At 38.6% G+C, this 22,290-nt stretch overlaps 1 protein-coding gene across 1 annotated transcript; it reads right to left on the bottom strand.

Annotated features, from left to right (window-relative positions):
- Window positions 1-3,189: 3,189 nt before the first annotated feature.
- On the bottom strand, window positions 3,190-21,924 carry LOC140168056 (uncharacterized). Its single transcript, XM_072191360.1, has 5 exons — window positions 21,850-21,924; window positions 17,975-18,211; window positions 6,178-6,335; window positions 4,458-4,847; window positions 3,190-3,567 (listed from the first exon to the last, which is right to left on the bottom strand). The coding sequence occupies exons 1-3, from the start codon at window positions 21,922-21,924 to the stop codon at window positions 6,315-6,317; spliced, it is 333 nt and encodes a 110-aa protein (XP_072047461.1). The 3' UTR covers window positions 3,190-3,567; window positions 4,458-4,847; window positions 6,178-6,314.
- Between the last annotated feature and the right edge of the window lie 366 nt (window positions 21,925-22,290).

Raw genomic sequence — 22,290 nt, 5'->3', positions numbered from 1 at the left:
TCGATGACCACTCGATGACCTTGAAATTTGCGTTTTTTCATAATGACGCGCGCAGAAAAAGGTCATGGAACGTGACAAAACTGTCAGAAAATGAACCGATAAAGTTATGTATTTCACGTAATATGATTGGTCAAAGTGGGTCACGTGATAACGTGTTGCATACCCCTTCGTATTATAGTATGGTAAGTAAGATGCTGCTGACGTCACTGTAACTCTTGTGTAACTCTTAGTCGTGAAAAATCGCTTAGCAAATTTGGCATGGAAGAGTGTCATACATTCAAATTATAACATCTCAGCCGTGATCTGCAGATATGCTGCTTTGTCGCCAACAGAGGGCAGTATTTAATTCTCATTAATAGAATGATACTGCCCTCTGTTTATCGTTTTAGCGATCGATAGAGGGGGGAAATAGGCAATTTCTAATGACAGTGGGGGTATAACAGTAATTTATACATTAAAAATACACATTTGACACCATTATTTTTATTTTTATTAGAATTTTAATGAGTTTTGTTCAACATAATTCGGAGAAATTGACGGATAATACAGGTTTACCTAAAGCTCTTGGTCCCATCATGAAAACCTTTTGAAGTGGTCCAAGGAACCAAAATCAAAATGCCTACACATTCCCTTTTAAGGGAATTTTTGTCAAGTGATCAGTTTTCTTGACGTACGATTCAGACCGTTATCATTGCAAACACAGGTAGCTAACAAAATACTACCTATTGCGCTACACTGTGTTAATATGTCGTACCAATTTTGCTTTTTAAAGTCTTTAGACATTGACCTCTGGGGGATGCGGCTAATATAGAATACATCAAGGGTCATGGGTCATCATTGTACCAAATGTGAACCCTGAGGGCGCTGTAGTTCTTGAGCTACAGCTGTTTGAAATTTTACACATATTGCTCACTGTAGCCCATGACCTTTGACCTCTGGGGTCGATGTTACCGCAGGAAATATCTAAGGGTCATGGGTCATCATTGTACCAAGCATGAACCCTGAGGGCGCTATAGTTCTTGAGCAAGAGCAGTTTTAAAAATTTACACATATTGCCCCCTGTAGCCTGTGACCTTTGACCTCTGGGGTCGAGGCTACATTAAGTTACATCTAGGGGTCATGGGCCATCATTATACTAAGTATGAACCCTGAGGGCGCTATAGTTCTTGAGCTAGAGCCGTTTGAAATTTTACACATATTGCCCCCTGTAGCCCACGACCTTTGACCTCTGGGGTCGGGGGTACCCTAGGATGATGCTAGGGGTCACGGGCCATCACTATACCAAGTTTGGGCCCCGAGGCTACTTTGGTTCTTGAGCTAGAGGGGTGCAAAAAGTGATCTTGAGAAGAAGAAGAAGAACTAGAAACCACAGTTGTGTTTGACCAAACACGAATATCTATGCCCGTGACCACACCTAACCCCCTTCCCCTATTCACAAAACGAAAACTTATACCCCTTGGTATAAGCTTTAAATGATATAAGTATCATTATCATATCACCTAAAATAAAAAACCGCCCAATTGGGCGCCAAATGCAAAAGTTAGTGACCATCATGTGAAAGCCCTTGTTATAAACTTTAATTGATGTAAGTATTATCCTCATAGCACCTTAAATAAAAAAGCGCCCAATTGGGCGCCAAATCCAAAAGTTGGTGACCATTATATGGAAGCCCTTTTTATAAGCTTTAATTGATATAAGTATCATCCTCATAGCACTTAAAATAAAAAAAAGCGCCCAATTGGGCGCCAAATCTAACAAACCGTGACAACCCTTAACCCTCCTAACACCCATTAACCAACCACACGCCATGTCCCACAATGACAGCTTTTTTGAGGTGGTCCAAGGCACCAATATCAAAATGCCTACACATTCCCTTTTAAGGGAATTTTTGTCAAGTGATCAATTTCCTTTCCTTGCAAACACAGGTAGCTAACAAAACGCTACCTATTGCGCTACACTGTGTTAATAGGTTGTACCTAGTTTGCTTTTTAAAGCCTTTGAACTTTGAACAAGGGTCATGGGCCATCATTGTACCAAGTATGAACCCTGAGGGCGCTGTAGTTCTTGAGCTAGAGCTGTTTGAAATTTTACACATATTGCTCCCTGTAGCCCATGACCTTTGACCTCTGGGGTTGATGTTAATGCAGGAAATATCTAAGGGTCATGGGCTATCATTGTACCAAGCATGAACCCTGAGGGCGCTATAGTTCTTGAGCTAAAGCGGTTTTAAAAATTTACACATATTGCCACCTGTAGCATGTGACATTTGACCTCTGGGGTCGCGGCTACCATAAGTTACTTCTAGGGGTCATGGGCCATCATTATACTAAGTATGAACCCTGAGGGCGCTATAGTTCTTGAGCTAGAGGTGCTTCAATTTTTATACATATTGCCCCCTGTAGCCCATGACCTTTGACCTCTGGGGTCGAGGGTACCTTAGGATGTTTCTAAGGGTCATGGGCCATCATTATACCAAGTATGGGCCCCGAGGCTACTTTAGTTCTTGAGCTAGAGGAGTGCAAAGGACTGGTCTTGAGAAGGAGGAGGAGAAGGAGAAGGAGGAGAAGCCGAAGACTAAACACAACAAATACAATATCTATGCCACCGTTCCACGGGCATAGATAAGGAGGAGGAGGAGAAGGAGAAGACTAAACACAACAAATACAATATCTATGCCACCGTTCCACGGGCATAGATAAGGAGAAGCCGAAGACTAGACGGCACAGGTGTGTTTGAGCAAACACGAATATCTATGCCCGTGATGCCCATGCACTCTAACAGCCTTTAATTCACCTACCATGACATCCCTTAACATCCCGACACCTTTTAAGATGGTATACTTAATATATTTTTCAGTAGATATCTACGAAAAAAGCCTATTCCCAAATTTCAGTTGATTCCAATTTTGCGTTTGCGAGTTATGCATGATTAAATTCGATATCCAACCAACCCTAACAGCCTATAAATATGTGCTGTTTATATTCTTATTCTGTTTTTATAAAATGTATTTAAGTATTTTCTATATGTGCCTTTTAAAATGTCAATTGTTGTTGTTGATAAGACTAAATAAATATGAAATGAAATGAAAAGCCAAGCTTTCATTTGAAATTGAATGAAGGTAATTAATTTGTAACAAATGGGCAGTTTCCTCTTGGAAACACATCTATAAAACCATGATAACTCCACAGACAATATTATGTTCACATCAAATTTCAGGAAAACATTTATTAATAAAACCTATGTATGAGACTGGTGATTTCCAATCTTGGATACACCTCATTTTTCTTTATTTATTTATTCTGGGTGAATCATTCAATGTGACATGGTGTTCGTCCATGGTGGCCAGTCTATAGGTTGTAAAGACAGTCAGGCATTACCAACATATTATCAGAGTTAAGTGATGCGATGACTGAAGTCAAATTGTAGGTTGTTACAGGTGTCCTCAGCTGTAATTTGTAAACTAGCCATTTTGTCTTCCATTGCAAATACATAGCCTGTTCGGAACTGGTTAGGTTCAAAGTCTCTGATGTCAGCAGTGAAAGTGGAAGGTCTCTCTTGCAAGGTTGCCTGTGGCAAAAAAGGTAAATCAAAAAATTAGAAATGAGAAATTTAGTCCTATTTGAGTGGAATATCTGTAGAAGTGATCGTTTTTGTGAGGGTTTTATTTTTGCTGATTTCCTGAATTCCATCCGCAAAGCACCTCATGAATATATGTAATAATGTATTGCAAGTGACAGTATAAGGCAAAACTGAGTAATTGTGAAAATGACAATTGCAAATATATCTCACTGCAAAGGTTTTTTTAAATGCCACTTTTATATACAGTAGTACCATCAATATTTACACAATGCAGAGGAAGAAGTGGGAGAATCCTATTTTTTGAAAGAAAACAAGGGGATAATCCAAAACATGTTGAGGGATGCGAGGGGGAACTTGAAATTGTTTGTCATTTTTTTCTCAAAACTCCCAATCCTTGCTGTAAATATTGAACAGTCCCAAATAGTAATGGTGAGCAAATTGAATCTATTTGACCATTTGAATTACTTTTGACTAAGAATCATCAGTTCAGAACCAGAAAGCCGTAACTCACTCAGCTCTTCCAAAATGAGCATAAAGTTGGCCCCTTGCTTTGGTCTTCAAAAATCAATATTTCCTCCACAATCTCTTATGTTTTCTATTGAATGTTGTCATGATTAATGGACTGCATCTTCTATAGTGCCCTGGCGACTTTATGCTCATTTTGTGGGAGCAGGTGATTGAGAGTTGAGGCTTTCTGGGTCTCAAGCCTCGAAATAGAGCAGTTCGTATCCCACAAGTAATCCCCCGGGGAGTTACTTGAAATCAGATGACTACTAATGAATTTGATGAACATGGACACAGACATAAGGAATAATTGTAATCCCCTTATGGCTAAGGCTAGATGGATAAAAAATGAAAGACCATATACTATTACTTACGCTTAGAAAAAAGGGAAACTAGTTTAGTAATGAAGTTGGTACTCCACAGTTGAATTAAACTTGGCTGTAGTGCATCAAAGTTTATGATTTGTAGACACGTAGTTGATACCACTGGCTGCAGATGTTGGGTTGGCATGAAGTTGGTGATGCACACTTGTACATGTAATACCCCTGAAATGCTGCAGTGCATCTTTAATGTATACTAACATTGATGACTCCAGGATTTTTCAATTCACAGAGTTCATTTCATTCTAATGACAGGTGTGACATTGTGCATTGGTGTTTGGAGATTTCATATACTTGTGTTTTGCATCATATTAGTTAGTCCATTGAATAAATAGGTTTGATATTCTGTTCATATTCTCCATAGGCTTTCCGTCTGTTCACATTCTGTATAGAAATAAAAATTGACATTGTAGAAAGTCAGCATACTAATGTTATATCAAAATACACTGGACATTTTCTAACACTAGTATTCTATATTAAAATAAGCTTGATATTCTGTTTGCTTGGCACTAAGCCTTAAAGAAATGTTGAATTACATTGGTTTTGATGAGACAACAATGTCCTTCAATAGCTACCCTCATATAGAAATGCATTTAAACGGAAAAGAACAACAGGAGACCATATCTACATGAAGGAGTGATGCAAATTTTGGTAGTTCTACTGTGTCAGTAAAGTATCAGGAATGGCAGGTGTATCATCTGGTGCAACAACTTATAAATGCAAAAGCTGATATAACACTTGTTTCTTCCCTCCCCAGGCATGCGCCTGTTACATAATACGGCCCGGAGTGACGGGTATAAAAATTAATAACCAGACACTTACCTTCTGTGTGGTTGTAAGAGGTTTGGTATGAAGTTAGTATTTTACTGTTCACATGAAGCAGAAGTGTATAATTCACTGTGACATTCTGCTAAACATGTTTAATTCAGCCAAATAGCATTGAGGTAACAAGTTGTGTAAAACTGGGCTTGGCATTAAAATGTTGGTGAATATTCATTTAGCAACTGTGATTGATATTTTGTTAACAATAAACTCTAAAACTTTCTTTTTAACTTTGTCATTATGCTATATGCTTTACAGTTTACAGGTTGATTGTGCTTTGGGTCAATACCGAGTTTATTACTTGTTGAAATTTGCTTGCCACTACTAATCTTTCTTCAACTTTGTAATTGTGCTATCTTTATAACATTTTCCTTTTTACTCGGTATAATTATTGTTGAAATTTGCTTGGCTATATAAAAGGTTTAACACATTCTTTAACTTTGACATTGTGCTATGCTTAATAGTGTGCTTGTATTTAAACTCGGCACTTGGCATTATAATTGTCCAAATTTGCTTGCTATTGCTTGCTCAGGACTTGGAAGTACATGTATAATTGTTGAAATTTGTTTGCCACTAAGCTTTGAGATTAACTAACTTTAATTTGTATTGTGCTATACTTAACAATTTCTTTGAGGTTACCTTGATTACTCAACATAACAAGTGTTGAAATGTGTTTGCCACTAAGTTCTAAAACTGTTTAAGTTTTGTATTGTGCAATGCTTAACAGTCTGTCTAGGGTTTGACTCAATTACACAGCATAACAATTCAGATTTGCTTGCCTTAAGTTTAAAACTTTAACTTTTGCATTGTGCTACACTAAAGTTTCCTTTGGATTTGGCTCAATACTCAGTATAACAATTGTTGACATTTGCTTGGCACTAAAGCTTATTACCTTAATGTTGTGCTTGGAGATTCAAGTCTGCTATGATGGTTGCTATCTGATGCATATTTGGTACTGTAGAACTTGGTTTGTTCTATGGCCACTTACATTTTTCAAGTATTTATCGATGTTTTTCTGAATTATTCGAATTATTCTTCAATATCGTTGATCTGTGTAGCAAATTTGATATAAATATAATTGATAAGTTAGCCATATCTCATAGGTAAATCATAAAGATAGAGAATAACACATATCAATGGATTACATGATACAATGCATTTGATTTGTTACATTTGATTTCAAAATCTACAATTTAACAGAGAGGGAAATTGGCTCATGGTAGCTGAAATGTGAGGCTAATACTGATGCCTGATATTCTGCAGGGAGTGGCTTGATGTAAACATGATCAAGAAGAGTTCCTTTAGCAGTGGTAGGAGAGGTTATCAATTGGTGATATCTCTGTAGTGCATCAATTGGTGGTTTCTTGAGAAGATCATGATTAAAATCACCAAGAATAACAACATAATCAACATCTAGAATCTTTATCTGGGTGCACAAGTTGTTCAGCACATTGGAAATTTAGCACAGTAATGCTTGTACTAACTGGCTTGTAGACTGTCATGATAACCATAGATGGATTGCCATTGGTTCTTATAGCAAGAATATCACATTCATCTACTTCAAGTGGTAGTGCAGTAAATGGAACACTCACATGAACATACATCGCTGTACCTCTGCCTCTAGCTTGCTCAGGTGGTTTTGTCATAGCAACAAGTTCATATTCTGGTATTTCATAGTTAGTTCTGTCATGAACAGTACTGAGCCATGTTTCTGATAGAGCTATTACATGAGCTTTGCTAATTTCAAAGTCACTTTTGATATCATCAATGTGTTTGGCAAGACTTTGTACATTGTGATGGACAATAATGAAATGCTCTCTCTGATTTGTGTGCAGAATCTGGTTAGCAACTGAAAGATCACATGGTAACATCTCTGATATGTACTGGTGAACCTTTTCATTACAGAAGATTCTCTTTGCATCATAGTTTTTCAGATACAGACCACTGAGATGTGTGACACGACTAATTGCTACATAGGCCATACATGCCCTGGTTCCTTTCAACGAGACTACGGCTTGTTCTGTTGTCTGTCCTTGAACTTTGTGCATAGTAATTGCCCAGGCTAGTTTCAATGGATATTGCTTACGTGTTCTAGTTTGATGTCCATATTCATCTTGGATTTCAATGCTTTCTTGATGTGGTTTTATGACAACACAGTTAGCATATTCATTTGGTAGTGGACTTTTTTGCCTTGCATTTGCACCACATTTTGCATTATCAAATTGTACATAGATAGCACTTGGTTGACTGTTTGCATCATTAGGTAGGATAGATTTGACTGTGCCAGTGACTCCATTGCAAAGACCATCAGGTACATCTAGATTTGTTGTAAGCATTACTCTAGCTTCAACTGCCAAGGATAGTTGAGATTGTAGCACTGTTTTGCCAATTTCTTCAGACTTGTATGGGACTTTTCTGATTTGACTTTGTCCTCCAGTTTGTTTCATATCAAGAGCAAGAATAATGATTTTTTGACTTGGTAGAGATTGTAGCATAGCTTGGTTATGATTGTCAACATCTACATTGGTTGCATAGATATGAAGTGCTTCCTTTGGTGGTATCAGATCTGTTCTGGAACCAACAGTTCGTGATATAAGCTTTTCCTCATCAGAACGATTCATAGCATCACGTCGTTTTCGTACACGTAAGCGATTGAGTAGCTGAGCAAATTCAAGATCATCTTGCTGCCGCATGATTTGTGTGAGATCACAAATTTGGAAGTTGTCAGTCCACATATCATTCAACATGTTCAATGGATTCTCATCTGGAACACACAGTGGAGTGCTTGGATTGATCGGTGGGATTTGATAGAAATCTCCAACAACGAGTACTGGAATATTCCCAAAGAATGAACGATCAGAAGCTCGCTTTATTTGCTGTAGTCTACCATGAATATATTGCAACTGCTTTTTGCTAACCATTGAGATTTCGTCGATGATTAATAACTGCAGGTGTTTCAACTTTGTACGCATGGTATTGAGTGACTCTTCTCTTAGTGGCTTGTAATCTTTAGTCGCATGTATACTGATATTCAGAGCAGAACAAATTGTTTCTCCTTCAACATTGAAAGCAGCTGTGCCAGTGTGTGCAACAACTAGTACTGTCTTTTCTTGTTCAGTTTCACGCAAGGTGTCAAAGATTTTCTCTGCATGATATCTGATACATCTTGTTACATGAGATTTGCCTGTGCCAGCTCCACCAGTGAGAAATATTCTGAAAGGTTCTGGATTTTCGCCGTTCATTTTTTTCATACACCATTGGTGAACATACTTGAAAAGCTGTAACTGTTTATCATTGAGAGCTCTGATCATTGTTGCAACTTGGTCATCTGAAGGAACTGATCTTATAGTTTCAACTGGTGATCGATACAAGTTTTCATTGCACTTCTTGGATGTATTTGCTTGCAGTTCAGGAATTTCAATTTCATTGAAATCATCATCAGATTCATTGCTTAACATGATTTTGTCTTCAAGACCATCAAGTCGTTCTTGTTCAGCTTGTGGTGCTAGTGCTGCCCATGCATCTTCGAGATTTGCATTTTGCATTTGATCCCATGCAGTATCTATTTTGTCATTGATAGGCTCATACTGTTTCATGTTGTCTTTCACTATCTCTTTAACTGACTTTACATCATCTTGTGTTCTGACATACCCAGTATGATAGTACAATGCAAAACTGGCAAAATCTTCTGGTTTGAGCTCAATGTGACTGTGTGGCAAGTACATACGTAAGATGTTCATGTAGTACTTTTCTGGATCTTTCTCAAGCTTTATCTTTGGATAGCGTATGATGGCAGGTTTGCCTACACGTTCTTTTGCATTCCCAAGATCTCTACCAAGATATTCAAGATCATAGCTCTGGCTTGTACTTCTTGAACTTTCTTCATCTTCAGATTCATCAGTTGTAGCTCTGTTTACAGTTTTGGATGTAAAGCGGAACTTCGATACGAATGTTGCTAAGCACATGTCACTGAATTTGGGTATATCTGGTCTGCCATAGTACTTTTCAAGCAAATTTGTCATCCATACTTGATCTGTGGGGTCTTTGTTTTGCATCAAAGATAATGGTAGTGATATTCTCTGACCATCTGGATCTGTCTGTACAAACACTACATCTCTTGTACAATCTTTCAAGTGCATGCTACATACTCTGTATATACTTTCCATAACACTCAACTCTCGACTGTGCAGATAGACATTTCCAATTTTTCTGAGCTCTGTAACAGCATCACTATTGTCTTGTCTAGCCTCTTTCTGTGCATTTCTCAACAGATCACCTACTTGACGTTCACATTTGGTTAAATATGACATAATATATTTGATACAACTATAAGCATCAAGTACAAGTTGAATGTCCATATTGCCATTCCAAGCACATATCAGGTGAGGATTGTAGTTATTGATCAACACTTCTGCAGGTTTTCTTTTCAGATAGATTGTGGATCGTGATGCGAGTGTGATAAGTGCCATTTCTAGATCTGCTTGTGAAACATTTGCAGCATCAAATATTTCAGTAACAGTAGTATTTTCTGATATTTCTGTATCTGGATCAGTTAGAGAATCATGTATTTTCTCGATAACATTTGTAGCTTCATTTTGTGCATCTGCCTCACCTTGTTCATCAAGTACATGTAATTCATCAGGAGTGTCATCATCATCTGAATCATCATATGTATCTAAGTTTCTGGCTATGAAAGTTTGTTCTGAAGGTGGTTTGGGAAAGTTGAAGCGACATGTTTTGCCTGTTTTGCGACAAGATTTGGTGTGATTCTTGCTATGCATTTGACATGATTTGACAATTTCATGGAGTTCTGGATCATCATCTTCAGATGGTAGTTCACATGATACATATTTGTCAACAAATTCAACAATATCACAATCTGATACATCATATACATCAGGAGCATCTTCTATCCAAACTAGCATATGAATATGAGGCCAACCTCTCTGTTGGAATTCTGTGCGATAGAAATAGTCAACAACTTTGCCAATAGGTTCAGCAGGTGATTTAATGACATCTTTGATATACTTTTTCACTCTGTGCTCAAACATTCTAGTTGGGGTCACTGTGTTTGAATATATGTGTTCACAATGTGTTTCCCAGTTCATGTCTTTGTGCTCTTCAGGTGTAAGTGGTGGCTTGCCTTGCTGTTCAAGAATTGCATTATCAATTTCTATCCATCTACGGTCAGCAGCACTAAACGTCAGAAACCATGTTGGAATACCAATTTGACGAATCATTGCAAATAAATCTTTGAGTGTTGCATCCCAGTATGATGGTGTTCCTCTTATTTGTCTCAAATATCGAAATCCTGAATCTCTCTCAATCATTTGTTTGACTTGTTCTTTGTCTGCAAGTATTTCAGGTGTGACAGGTTTTCCATCAGGAGTTTTGGTATGTCCTTGTCTCATGGCAATTGATATCTGGGAAGTTATCATGTTCACTTCGGTTGCATACTGGGCAAAGAAAATGTACTGTGGGTCACTAGCAAAACGACTATCAGAAGAAAAGAGTCTTGCATTGAAATATCTGCTTGGGGAAACTTTTATGTCTCTTTGTTCAGTGTTTGTATTCTTGGCATCAGGAAATTGAGCTGGGAATGCTTCTGCTTCTACATTGAGAACATTGACTGGTCTATTGCCTTCTGCAGGTGCAAGACTAAGTATAGAATCATCACAGTGATCTGCAAGATATTGTGCTAAATCAACTGGCTGCAAGAATGACATGAGTGGGGCAGATGTATTAGTAATATCATCATCATCATCATCATCATCATCTTGGTTTGTTTCTGTGTTATCATTTGCAATTTCAGAAGGATTTGGGTCATCATCAGCATGAACTTCATGATCAGATTCAATATCAGAGTTAGCTGTATTAGATAGTTGTTCTGAAATGGTTTCCACATCAGTATCTTGGTATTGGTCACCGGGGGGGGGGGGGCACTCAACTTAAATTTTGGTAGGGGTGTGCGGCGCGGAGCGCCAAACTTTGAGAACTAAGAACTGATTTTCGGGCAAAATAGGGGCTTGAAGAACTGAAATTAGGGCCAAATTATAGGCTGTTGAGCTAAAAATTTCTAAATTTTTTCCAAATTTGAGTTTAAAGAGCTACAATTGTCAGAGTTTGAGGCTCAAAGAACTGGAGCAGATCCAAATGTGGGGCTTAAGGAACTGCGGGAGAGCCTGAAAAAGGGACCCTTGAGCGCCGCACATACCCGTACCACCTTAACATGTGAGTGCCCCCCCCCGGGATTGGTCAGTGTGTTCACTAGCATTAACAGGATCAGATTTGTTAGCAATAGTAGCATCATTCTCATTATCACAAGGAGTCTGTTTTGAGTTGTCTATGTTGTTTACAGTTTCAACTAGATTTTGTTCATCTGTCAAATTGGAACTATGAGCTAGCTCTGTTTCAATATCTTCAGGTTCTGATTCAGTACTTTGATCAACATGTTCATCAGCAACAATAGGATCATTATGGATTGCATCTAGTTGTTCAGTATTTACTTCAATGTCTTTAAATACTGGATTTGTTTGCTTGAGGACATCAAGAGCATTTCTTATCTTGCTAGGACACACTTGTTTGTACATGACATGACCTTTGTACTTCAATGCACGCTTCAATTTCACTCGAACAATGCTATCATCAGTAGGAAGACGTGGCAATGCTTCAGCTGTACTTTGAACATCTGCTTTTACACACACGACTTGGCCATGAATACCTTTTTGACAACCTTTGTACAGAGGAACAAGTTTCATGAAAGGAATGACAGGTGCTATCAAGTGTCTTTCGAGAATGTTCAAATCTGACAGTTCTGGAGGCTGTGGGCACAGTTCTAACTTGTTGGCTTGTAGACAGGTCAAAATTTGAGAATTTCTGCTTACTGGAGGCATTTCGTGTTAAAAGTGGTTAAACAAGCTTTTTATGATAATTCAAGGGTGCTGAATGTGAAAATGCTGTTTAACCGGTCCAGTTTTGGAGTCTTAGACCTCAAAATTCAAAAACAAAATGGCCGCCATTTTCAACATATTTTTGATGATAGCTTACATTTTAAACAGCATAGGAGGTTAAAAATAGTGGCAATATTCATGTTTATGATACAGAGGAACCCAAATTGATTGTTACTTAAGTTTCAGCTGGTATAGTTTTGCAGCCATGTTGAAATCCAAAATGGCCGCCATTTTCATCAAGTTTATGCATTTTCTGCTATAACTTGGATAGTAGGCAACATAGAAGTTTAAAAATGATGGCAGTGCCCATGTTTTTAATACCAAGGATTACAATTATCTGTAAGTTACTATCTGTTGTAACTAGTTATGGTTGCCACCATCTAGAATTCCAAGATGGCCGCCATTTTCATCAAGTTTCTGCATTTTCTGCTATAACTTGGATAATAGGCAACATAGAAGTTTAAAAATGATGGCAGTACCCATGTTTTTGATACCATGGATTCCAAATTATCTGTTACCTACTACCTGCTGTAACTAGTTAGGGTTGCCACCATTTAGAATTCCAAGATGGCCGCCCATTCATTTGGCAATTTCTGGGTGTATTTCAAAGAACAAAATTGTCATTGTTTTCATAAGGGTACATTACTTTCTCTGGCTAAATGCACTTTTAATTTTAATTTAATATTAAATTAGTTTTCCAAGTGCATTTCAAAAGGTTAAAGATTTCCAAATTAGCTATTATACTTTACACCGTACAACTCATGAAACTGTTAACATTGGCACTTAATGTTACTTATGGCTAATTGTTCCCGTTAGGATCTTGGAACTATTTGATTCTTTCTATTTGACCTTTCACTTTGTAGTTCAGTGATTCGTAACTTTAATTGATGCCTTAAGTCTCTTCTGTTTCTGCTCTTGTTGACTGTTAAATGCACATGCACAACCATCTGTGCATGTTAACTTAGCTTTCATGCAGCTGCAATTGCTTATACATCTATTGGTACATTTGCATGTTGGTGGTAGATTCTCCTGTGGACAACCCTTTGAGAATAGTATCACACGTGCCTTATTGCATCTGTCCACATCATCTGGCATGCACCTTATACAGACGGCAAATGAATTGTGCCAAAATGTTACCTTCAATATTGTCTTTTTGCCGTAGCCAGCAAGCTGTGACACACTGTCATAACCAGTTATGAAATAGCAGCAAAGCTTCCACTTGGAATGGCAGCAGTTCCTGATGGATGTTGTGGATTGGGATGTATTTGGGCTTCTTACAAATACTGCCTTCATCCACAGCTGTGTGCATAACATCTTGTCAAAATGTGCAGTCAGCAAGACAAATACGTCGGTGTCACGTACTGAAACCACTACAGCTTCAGCATTTGTGTTAATGCAATGAAGTACAAAGCGAGTATCCGTCTCCCATGGTTGGCCTCTAGGGGTGTTCCATCCCTGAATCTGAAGATCTAACTTCTGTGATATGTGCAAATCCTCCAGCCAATACTAGTATTGTGGGTGCAATTACAGCATTTGTCATAAGCTGTTGAGATAGGAGCTTGGCAAGATTTGCGGTATTCTCTCCAAGTGAGAGCAAGTTAGTCCAGTTATTCGTTAGGAACGTTGTGGTTTCTATTACCCCCGTATTAGTGGTGTTGTTTACGGTGTCAAGTGCGCTGAAGATCAGGAGTGCCAAGCACTTTACATTGGTGAAACCGGCCATTCCCTGCAGAGTCGCATATCCCAACTAAGACGAGTAGTTCAAGGCAAAGATTCAGCGGTCTACAAACATCTTGAGGGCAGCGGTCACAACTTTGACATTGACAAAGTTTTCATTTTGGACCGTGAACTATGTTGGTTCGAGCAGGGAGTCAAAGAAGCAGTGTGGGTATGAGCCGAACACCAGTTTCCTCAACAGAATCGGGGGCTTTAGAGTGAATCTGTCACATGGTTCGAATCGGGTCATCAAGCAACTTCCTCATCGACTGACCTCGGATGACCGTAAATCATCCATGGGGGTATAGGGGGATCAATTCCCCCAATATTTTGACAGGGGGATGGTCCATATAATCATCCCCCTCCAATGTTGACGCCTGTATATGTGTTTCCAACCAATTAAATTAACATGATATTTGGCCATATTAGCCTAAAACTGTAAAATGCGCAAATTTTCGCGTGCATATATTTTACTTTTACACCATAGTTCATCACTTTAGCCTAAATTTGTACCATAATCTTATTATGTTGCCAAAAAGTGCTGGATTCACTATACTTCAAGACATTTTTCGACCCCCTCCCATGTCAAAAAGAAATCTAGCACTGGCCAAATCTTTGGTTGTAATATTCTACAGTACAGGAGATGGTACTCCCTTGCTGAAACATTGAATAGTCCGAAAGCTGAGACGATTTTCTCCTCATCGAGGTTGTCATGCTCTTTCCTGGATGGTGTAATCTCCTTGTACAGTGTACACATACTCACTTTCCAACTGGGAGTGCTCCATCATCAGCACTTGCCTTATTTACTTGATATACAAGTTTTCAAGTTATAAGAGAGTACCCATCTTCCTAATACAGTGATACTTCTTGTGATACCCACAATCCCACCGCCCCTCTTCCCAGTACCGTTCAACCATTCTTGGCTATAATCAGGGGATACTTGGTTGAATTTCCACCAGGACTCCTTTACAACGAAATTTCCTGTCTGGAATTCAAGGTAGACTTCTGGTGGAAGGCAGTTCATTTCTGCCATATAAGTGGTACCCCATCTAGCATAGTGGTATGATCATACCTAAAAGAAAGATCGCATCCTTCTTTAGGCATACAAGTGGAGATCCCAGACATCATCACACTGTGCTCCGTTGAAAGCTAGAGAATGCTCACCATGTCCATATATTGCCAGATGGTGTGGACAGATGCGATAAGGCACGGGTGATACTATTGTCAAGGGTTGTCCACAGGAGAATCTACCACAAACATCCGATGCAGTAAGGCTTCGCACTAAGTATGCACATTACCAGGCTTGTATTTGGAAACAAGCAGTCACCATTTCTCCTATTCTACCCCAAGTAACTGACATGGGATGGACCTACATAGGTAGAACATTGGTTCCACAGCTGATGACACTACCTCCAATTCCCAAAGCATGTCGCGAGATAGTGTCATGCATGTATAAGTGGCAATTGCAGTTGCAGAAAGGCTACGCACATTTAAAAAACAGCCAACAAGAGTGCAGAAACAGAAGAGACTAAAGACATTAATCAGAGTTTGGAATCACTGTACTACAAAGTGAAAAAACAAATAGAAAGAATCAAATAGTTGCAAGATCCTAGTAAAATAAAGTGCCAATGTTACCAGTTTTATGAGTTGTACGGTGTAAAGTACAGGCCTAGTAGCTAAAAGGCGGCCATTTTGAAATCTTTAACCTTTTAAAATGCACTTGGAAAACTAATTCAATATCACTGTTTTTTATTCTAAAGAAATTAAAAGTGCATTTAGACAGAAAGTAATCTACCCTTATGAAAACTATTACAAGTTTGTTTTTCTGAAACACACCCCAGAAATTACCTAATAAATGGCGGCCATCTTGGAATTCTAGATGGTGGCAACCCTAACTAGTTACAATAGATAGTAAGTAATCCTTAGTATTAATAACATGGTTACTGCCGTCATTTTTAAACTTATGTTGCCTACTATCCAAGTTATAGCAGAAAATGCATAAACTTGATGAAAATGGCGGCCATTTTGAAAATTCAACATGGCGGCAAAACCGTACCAGTTAAAACTTCAGTAACAATCAATTTGGGTTCCTCTGTATCATAAACATGTATATTGCCACCATTTTTAACCTCCTATGTTGTTTGAAATTCAAGTTATTATCAAAAATATGTTGAAAATGGCGGCCATTTTGTTTTTTGAATTTTGAGTGCTAAGACTCCAAAACTGAACCGGTTAAACAGCATTTTCGAATTCAGCACCCTCGAATTATCTTAACAAGCTTGTTTAACCACTTTTAACACGAAATGCCTCCAACCTTTTAATTAAGCACAAATTCTCATATTTTGACCTGTCTATTGTGACAATGTTGGTACTTTGTGGTCCTTTATGTTGTTATGACAGGTTTTGCAAATCCATGCAATAGTTGGCAAATTATCATAATCAGTGTTTACTGGCATAGCTGCTAAGAAACTAGGTTTACTGTACTTCAATTTCTTGAACTGAACAACTTGGTTTGATTTGATTTGATTTGTTCGGGGTTTTTTTGACAACCCTGGATAACCCAAGAAAGCCTCTATTGAAGCTTATTTCCATTGGGGTCCATTTGAACACCGGGACGGGTTGAGAACAGTCAGGGGTTAACACCCTAATCTTTTCGAAACTGGCTGCGAGATACATGTACAGGTATGGCTCTCTGTACACGGGACCGACGGCTTAACGTCCCCTCCGAAGGACGGAGTACTTTCATGATTCATTTACCCAATTCTAAATGAACCATGGGGAGAGCGGAAGTCTGAATTTAATCTACAGAAGTTGCCAATTAATTTCAGACTTTTTTTTTTTTTTCCAAGTCAATATCCCAGCAAATCGCCACCGCTGGGAATCGAACCCGGGACCTCATGCACTAAAGGCAAGTACCCTAACCATTGCGCCACGCTCTCGGAAGAATAAGCGATTGCATATAATGCAATTGTGTATGGGTTTCTCTCTTTGTATTTCTGTCTTGAATTTTGTGATAACTTTATTGATGTCACTTTTTGAAGATTTGCGGGAAGACGTTGCTTGATGGATTTGTCTAGCTCTTCTTTGAGGATCTTGATAGGATGCTTTCTTTCTGTTCAAAATCCGTTGTTTGTTTCTCATGTAATTGATACTTCTTTTAATCAGCAGCAAAGCTCTTTGTCTTGTATATTCCAGTTTCTTTCTCATCAATATTGATGGTTTATTTTCAAGATATCTTTTGCTTTGTTTCATCAAAAGTTCAGCTCTATTCCTTGCATAGTGGTCTCGTCTGTGGTTTAATACAACATTCCTATTCCTTGCATAGTGTTCTGATCTTTGGTGCAATATAACATTCCTTTTCTTTACATAGTGGTCTCTCTTGTGGTCTAATACAATATTCCTATTCTTTATATAGTGGTCTCTCTTGTGGTCTAATAGAACATTCCTATTCTTTACATAGTGGTCTCTCCTGTGGTCTAATACAACATTCCTTTTCTTAACGTAGTGGTCTCTCTTGTGGTCTAATACAACATTCCTATTCTTTACATAGTGGTCTCTCTTGTGGTCTAATACAACATTCCTATTCTTTACATAGTGGTCTCTCCTGTGGTCTAATACAACATTCCTTTTCTTTACATAGTTGTCTCTCTTGTGGTCTAATACAAGATTCCTGTTCCTTACATAGTGGTCTCTCCTTTGATTTATTACAACATTCCTATTCCTTGCATAGCGGTCTGATCTTTGCTTCAATATGTTGTATTTATCTGCAGTATAGGCAGCTTTCTTCTTAGCACATACACTTTCTTTGACTTTAGCATAGTATTTCTTGTTTTTAGCTTGAACTTTTGCTTTGCGACTATCATCCCAATAAGAACACCCTGGCTGATCATTATCATTGCAGCTATCCGATTTATATAAAGCCGATGTGGATTGAGTCTATGGAATGGTTGCAGAATTCTGTTTCTTACATGTACTGATCACAATTTGATTAGATTTATGTTGAGATTTTGAATTTTGACTTACAATTTCATTGGCACTTTGAACTGCACTGTCTTTCTCAAGTGGACCTGGTTCTGCAGTGGTCATAGTAACTGGTTCACGGTCTGTACTTCTCTCTTCACTTGTATGTTCTTGGTTTGATACTTGGCTAGATGTAAGACTTGGATTTTCGTGGTTTTCGAGACTACATGACACGCGACATGTAGTAGGACTTGCCTCGTCAGCGAGATTAGAATCCCTCTGAGGACATGTCGGAAGACCCTGTTGCGTGAGCAGCAGGTGGAATGAAAGGTGGCAAAAGTAGAAATGCCAGAAGGGGATAGAATAGAATAGGCACGAGAGGAGAAAGAGGAGAGGAGGGAGAAGAGGAAAGGAGAGAGGAGAGAAGAGCAGAGAGACGTAGAGGGAGAGAGGAGAGAAGAGGGGGGAAACAAAGAGAGAAAAGGGAGAGAGCAAAGGAGAGGAGAGAGAAGAGGGAAAGGGAGGTGAGAGGAGATAACAGGAAGGAGAGGAGAGAGGAAAAAGAGAGGAGATGTTTAGGGAGAGGAGTGGAGGGGAAGGGAAGGGAATAGAAGTCATGGGTTTAACATCAGGGGGATGAGAGCAGATGAGAGGACGGTGGAGGAAGAAAAGGGTGGGGGAGGAAGAGAAGAGAGAAGGGAAGTGAAGTGAAGAGGAGGGGACGGGAATGGAATGGAAGGGAAGTTGGGTTTAACATGAAGAGAAAAGGAGAGCAGAGCAGAGGAGGGGAGTGAACAACAGGATAAATGTGGGAAAAGAAGAGAAGAGGAGACAAGACAAGACAAGACGAGAGAGGTGAGAGAAGAGGAGAGGAGAGGAAAGAGAAAAGAAAGGGGGAAGGAGAGGAGATAAGAGGGGAGAAGACAGAAATGGAAGGAGTAGAAAGGAATGGAATGGAAAGGAAGAAATGGAAGGGAAGGGAAAGGAAGAAATGGAAGGGAAGGGAAAGGAAGGCAATGGAAGGGAATGGAAGGGAATGGAAGGGGGTGGAAGGGAATGGAATGGAAGGGAAAGGTAGGGAATGGAAGGGTATGCAATGCAATTGAATGGAAGGGAAGGGAATAGAAGGGAATGGACGGGAACAAAAGGTAACAGAATGGAAGGAAATGGAATGGAAAGAAAAGAAATTGAAAGAAAAGAAGGGAATGGAATGGAATGGAATGGAAAGGAAAGGAAGGGAATGGAAAGGAAGGGAATGGCAAGGAAGGGATTGGCAAGGAAGGGGAATAGAATGGAAGGGAAAGGAAGGGAATGGAAGTGAAATAAAGGGAATGGAAGGAAAGGTGAGGAAGGGAAGGGAAGGGGGGGGTAAAAGAGAAGGAAGTAATGAAAGGAAGATAATGGAAGGGAATGCAAGGGAAGGGAATGGAAGGGAATGGGAGGGAATGGAATGGAGCGGAGGAAATGCAATGCAATTGAATGGGAAGGGAAGAGAATGGGAAGGAAGGGGAATGGAATGGAAGGGAAAGGAAGGGAATGGAAGGGAAGGGAAGGGAAAGAAAGGGAATGGAATGGAAGGGAAAGGAATGGAAGGGAAGGGAAGGGAAGGGAAAGGAAGAGAATGGAAGGGAATGGAATGGAAGGGAAAGGAATGGAAGGGAAGGGAAAGGAAGGGAATGGAATGGAAGGGAAAGGAAGAGAATGGAAGGGAAAGGAAGGGAATGGAAGGAATGGGAATGGAAGGGAAGGTAAGGGAATGGAAGGGATGGAATGCAATGCAATGCAATGCAATGGAAGTGAATGGAATGGAAGGGAAGTGAAGGGAATAGAAGCGAAGTCATGTGTTTAACATCAAGCATGTCATGGAGACAGGGTTGGTTATTCAGCATCCAAGGTTGATATGAGTAGTTGTATGTTCCACACCAAGTAGATCACAAAGACAAGTTTGGTTACATGCAGATATCCAGGGATCATGTGTTTAACATCAAGCAAGTCATGGAGACAGGGTTGGTTATTCAGCATCCAAGGTTGATATGAGTAGTTGTATGTTCCACACCAAGTAGATCACGAAGAGAAGTTTGGTTACATGGCGATATCCAGGGGTTATCCAGAGGTTGGCATATGAAAGAAATAGAAAAGAGAATTGCACATAATTAGTATCAAATTACAATTTGCTGAACATAACCAAGTTAGAGTTTGATTTATTTTCTCTTTCAAAAGAACCCACAAATCTCAGTAGCCTATCAGGGGGAGTACCATCCATATAATTATGCAAAGTAGAAAACAGTTCCCTTGATCTTTGTGTGTATTACCTAATGGTATGGCCACTATTGCCCAGACAGGGACAAATTACTGACCAACTCTTGATCTGATGCTAAAGCATTTTGGCGATTCCATGCAAACAAGGACATGGCCCAAAACATGAAAAATGCTCAGAACTTTCAAACTACATAATTATGATGCTATGGGTTTGGGCTTTTCTGTTGTTACATTAGTGGAACGGAACTAATTTTTTTTGGCATCCTTAAACCTGAAATGATAAAATTTGATTGGTTCCATTTTTTCTATGACCCCTGTGGTTCACACAAAGGGTCGAAGGCTAAAACTTAAAATTAGTCTCACCATGTTGTAATGTATCTCAAATTTTTCCGCTCATCACAGGGAATAAAAAAGTAATTTGTCATATTTTTCTACTGTGCTTTATTCGGATAGGTCAAACGTCAACAACTTCATACACATACGTCAAATTTTTAAAATGGTCCGATTTCATCAAATCTGGTTTCAAAATTACTCCCCTTAATATAGGAAAACTCAAACATGTACTTAATTAACCATTTTGGTGCAATTTTTATTGTCATTTACCCATTCAGAGTTAATGTACTAAATGTCCAATAGAAATATATTTCATGCCATTCCGAGGTTATACATTTAGTTTCCTATTTTGTTTGCCGAGAGGAGTAATTTGAGACAAGTTGCGATTTAATCGGTACATTTTGAAAATATGGCCTTTGTACATGAGATATTTGACATTTGACCTAGTTTACTCTATAACTCCTAGTTTACTCTATAATAATCCGCATACAGGGTGTTTCTTGAAACAAGTTTAATGTACCGTTATCTACTATGTGGTACATATAATTAAGGTAAAAAAAATCATGTGGTTCATGTTTCTTTTGAAATTGACCAAAATAGGCATTACTTGCATTACATTTTTACAACAAAATTGACACCGTAAGTTGATAAATGTGTTTCCATTTATAATTTGTACCCTAATATCAATAATTATATAGAGAAAAAAAGCTTGTTTGAAAATGAATCCTAAAGTGAGGAAATTTCACCAAAATGAAAACTTGACAAATATTTTTTTCAAATAATATGTAGAAAATGTCACTCTCAAGACTCAAATGAAAGATAATTTTGATTTTGTCATTTTGATGTTGTAATTGTTACCAGATATTTGCCAAGTTTTGGCAGATTTCTGTTTTTGGCTGTGAACACAATGGCATGACATTGCCCAAATGCCTTTTGGTATCTACTTACATAGTTTTAGGTCTAGGAAGGCCATTTATGCACTGTAAGTCAAATGAAACTTTTTGGTGTCCTTAAAATTTGTGGTTTTGGTCAAAATTAGGCTTAACAACGAACCATGTTTTGTTTTTCTTGGACAAAACCCTGGATTGTTGGGTTTGTTTATGTTACCACAAAAAATGAAACAGCAAGGTTAACCAATAATACAGTATTCACATTGAAAGATGATGCAAAAAAGTGTAATACGAGTAACCATGGACACCGGGTCAAACGTTGGGTCGTTAATGTGAGAACATTTATCATCTTGAGTTACATACTTATTCTCTTATAATATTAATAAAGTTTTCATATTGTGCAAATGACAACAAAACTGAGCGATGAGCCCTAAGCCCATTGTTTAAATGACTTACCTGCTGCTTCTGAGCCTTCTCAGCCTCATACCTCCTCTTTCTCTCTTGTTTCTTCTTCTGCTCTTTAGATGGCATTCTGTATCAACAAATTATTTAAAGAAATTACAATTTTGCATTTCACAATTTAATACAGAACTGAAGACAATTTTTACCCTCTTTATCCCGGTAGGGGTGGTCTTCAAAATATTTTGTATTGGGATGTGCCACGTAGACTTTAGGATGCTGACTTTCTCTCTACCAACTTTTTCCTGTTTTTGCTACTCATCAGTATACCAATTTTTCACAAAACACACACAAAAAGCACCCAATGTGCACATTTGCCCAATTGGGCACATTGGTCTCCACTAAAAACCCACCCATCGATATACCAAAATCGCTGAAAAGGTACCCCAAAACCATGGCACATCCTCGTACCTTCAACAAGGCATTAACTCGGCTCTT

The sequence above is a fragment of the Amphiura filiformis genome, chromosome 13 (genome assembly GCF_039555335.1).
Source record: "Amphiura filiformis chromosome 13, Afil_fr2py, whole genome shotgun sequence".
Taxonomy (NCBI): Eukaryota; Metazoa; Echinodermata; class Ophiuroidea; order Amphilepidida; family Amphiuridae; genus Amphiura; species Amphiura filiformis.
Note: the sequence above shows the minus strand (reverse complement) of the source record. Positions and strands in the feature narration are given on the sequence as shown.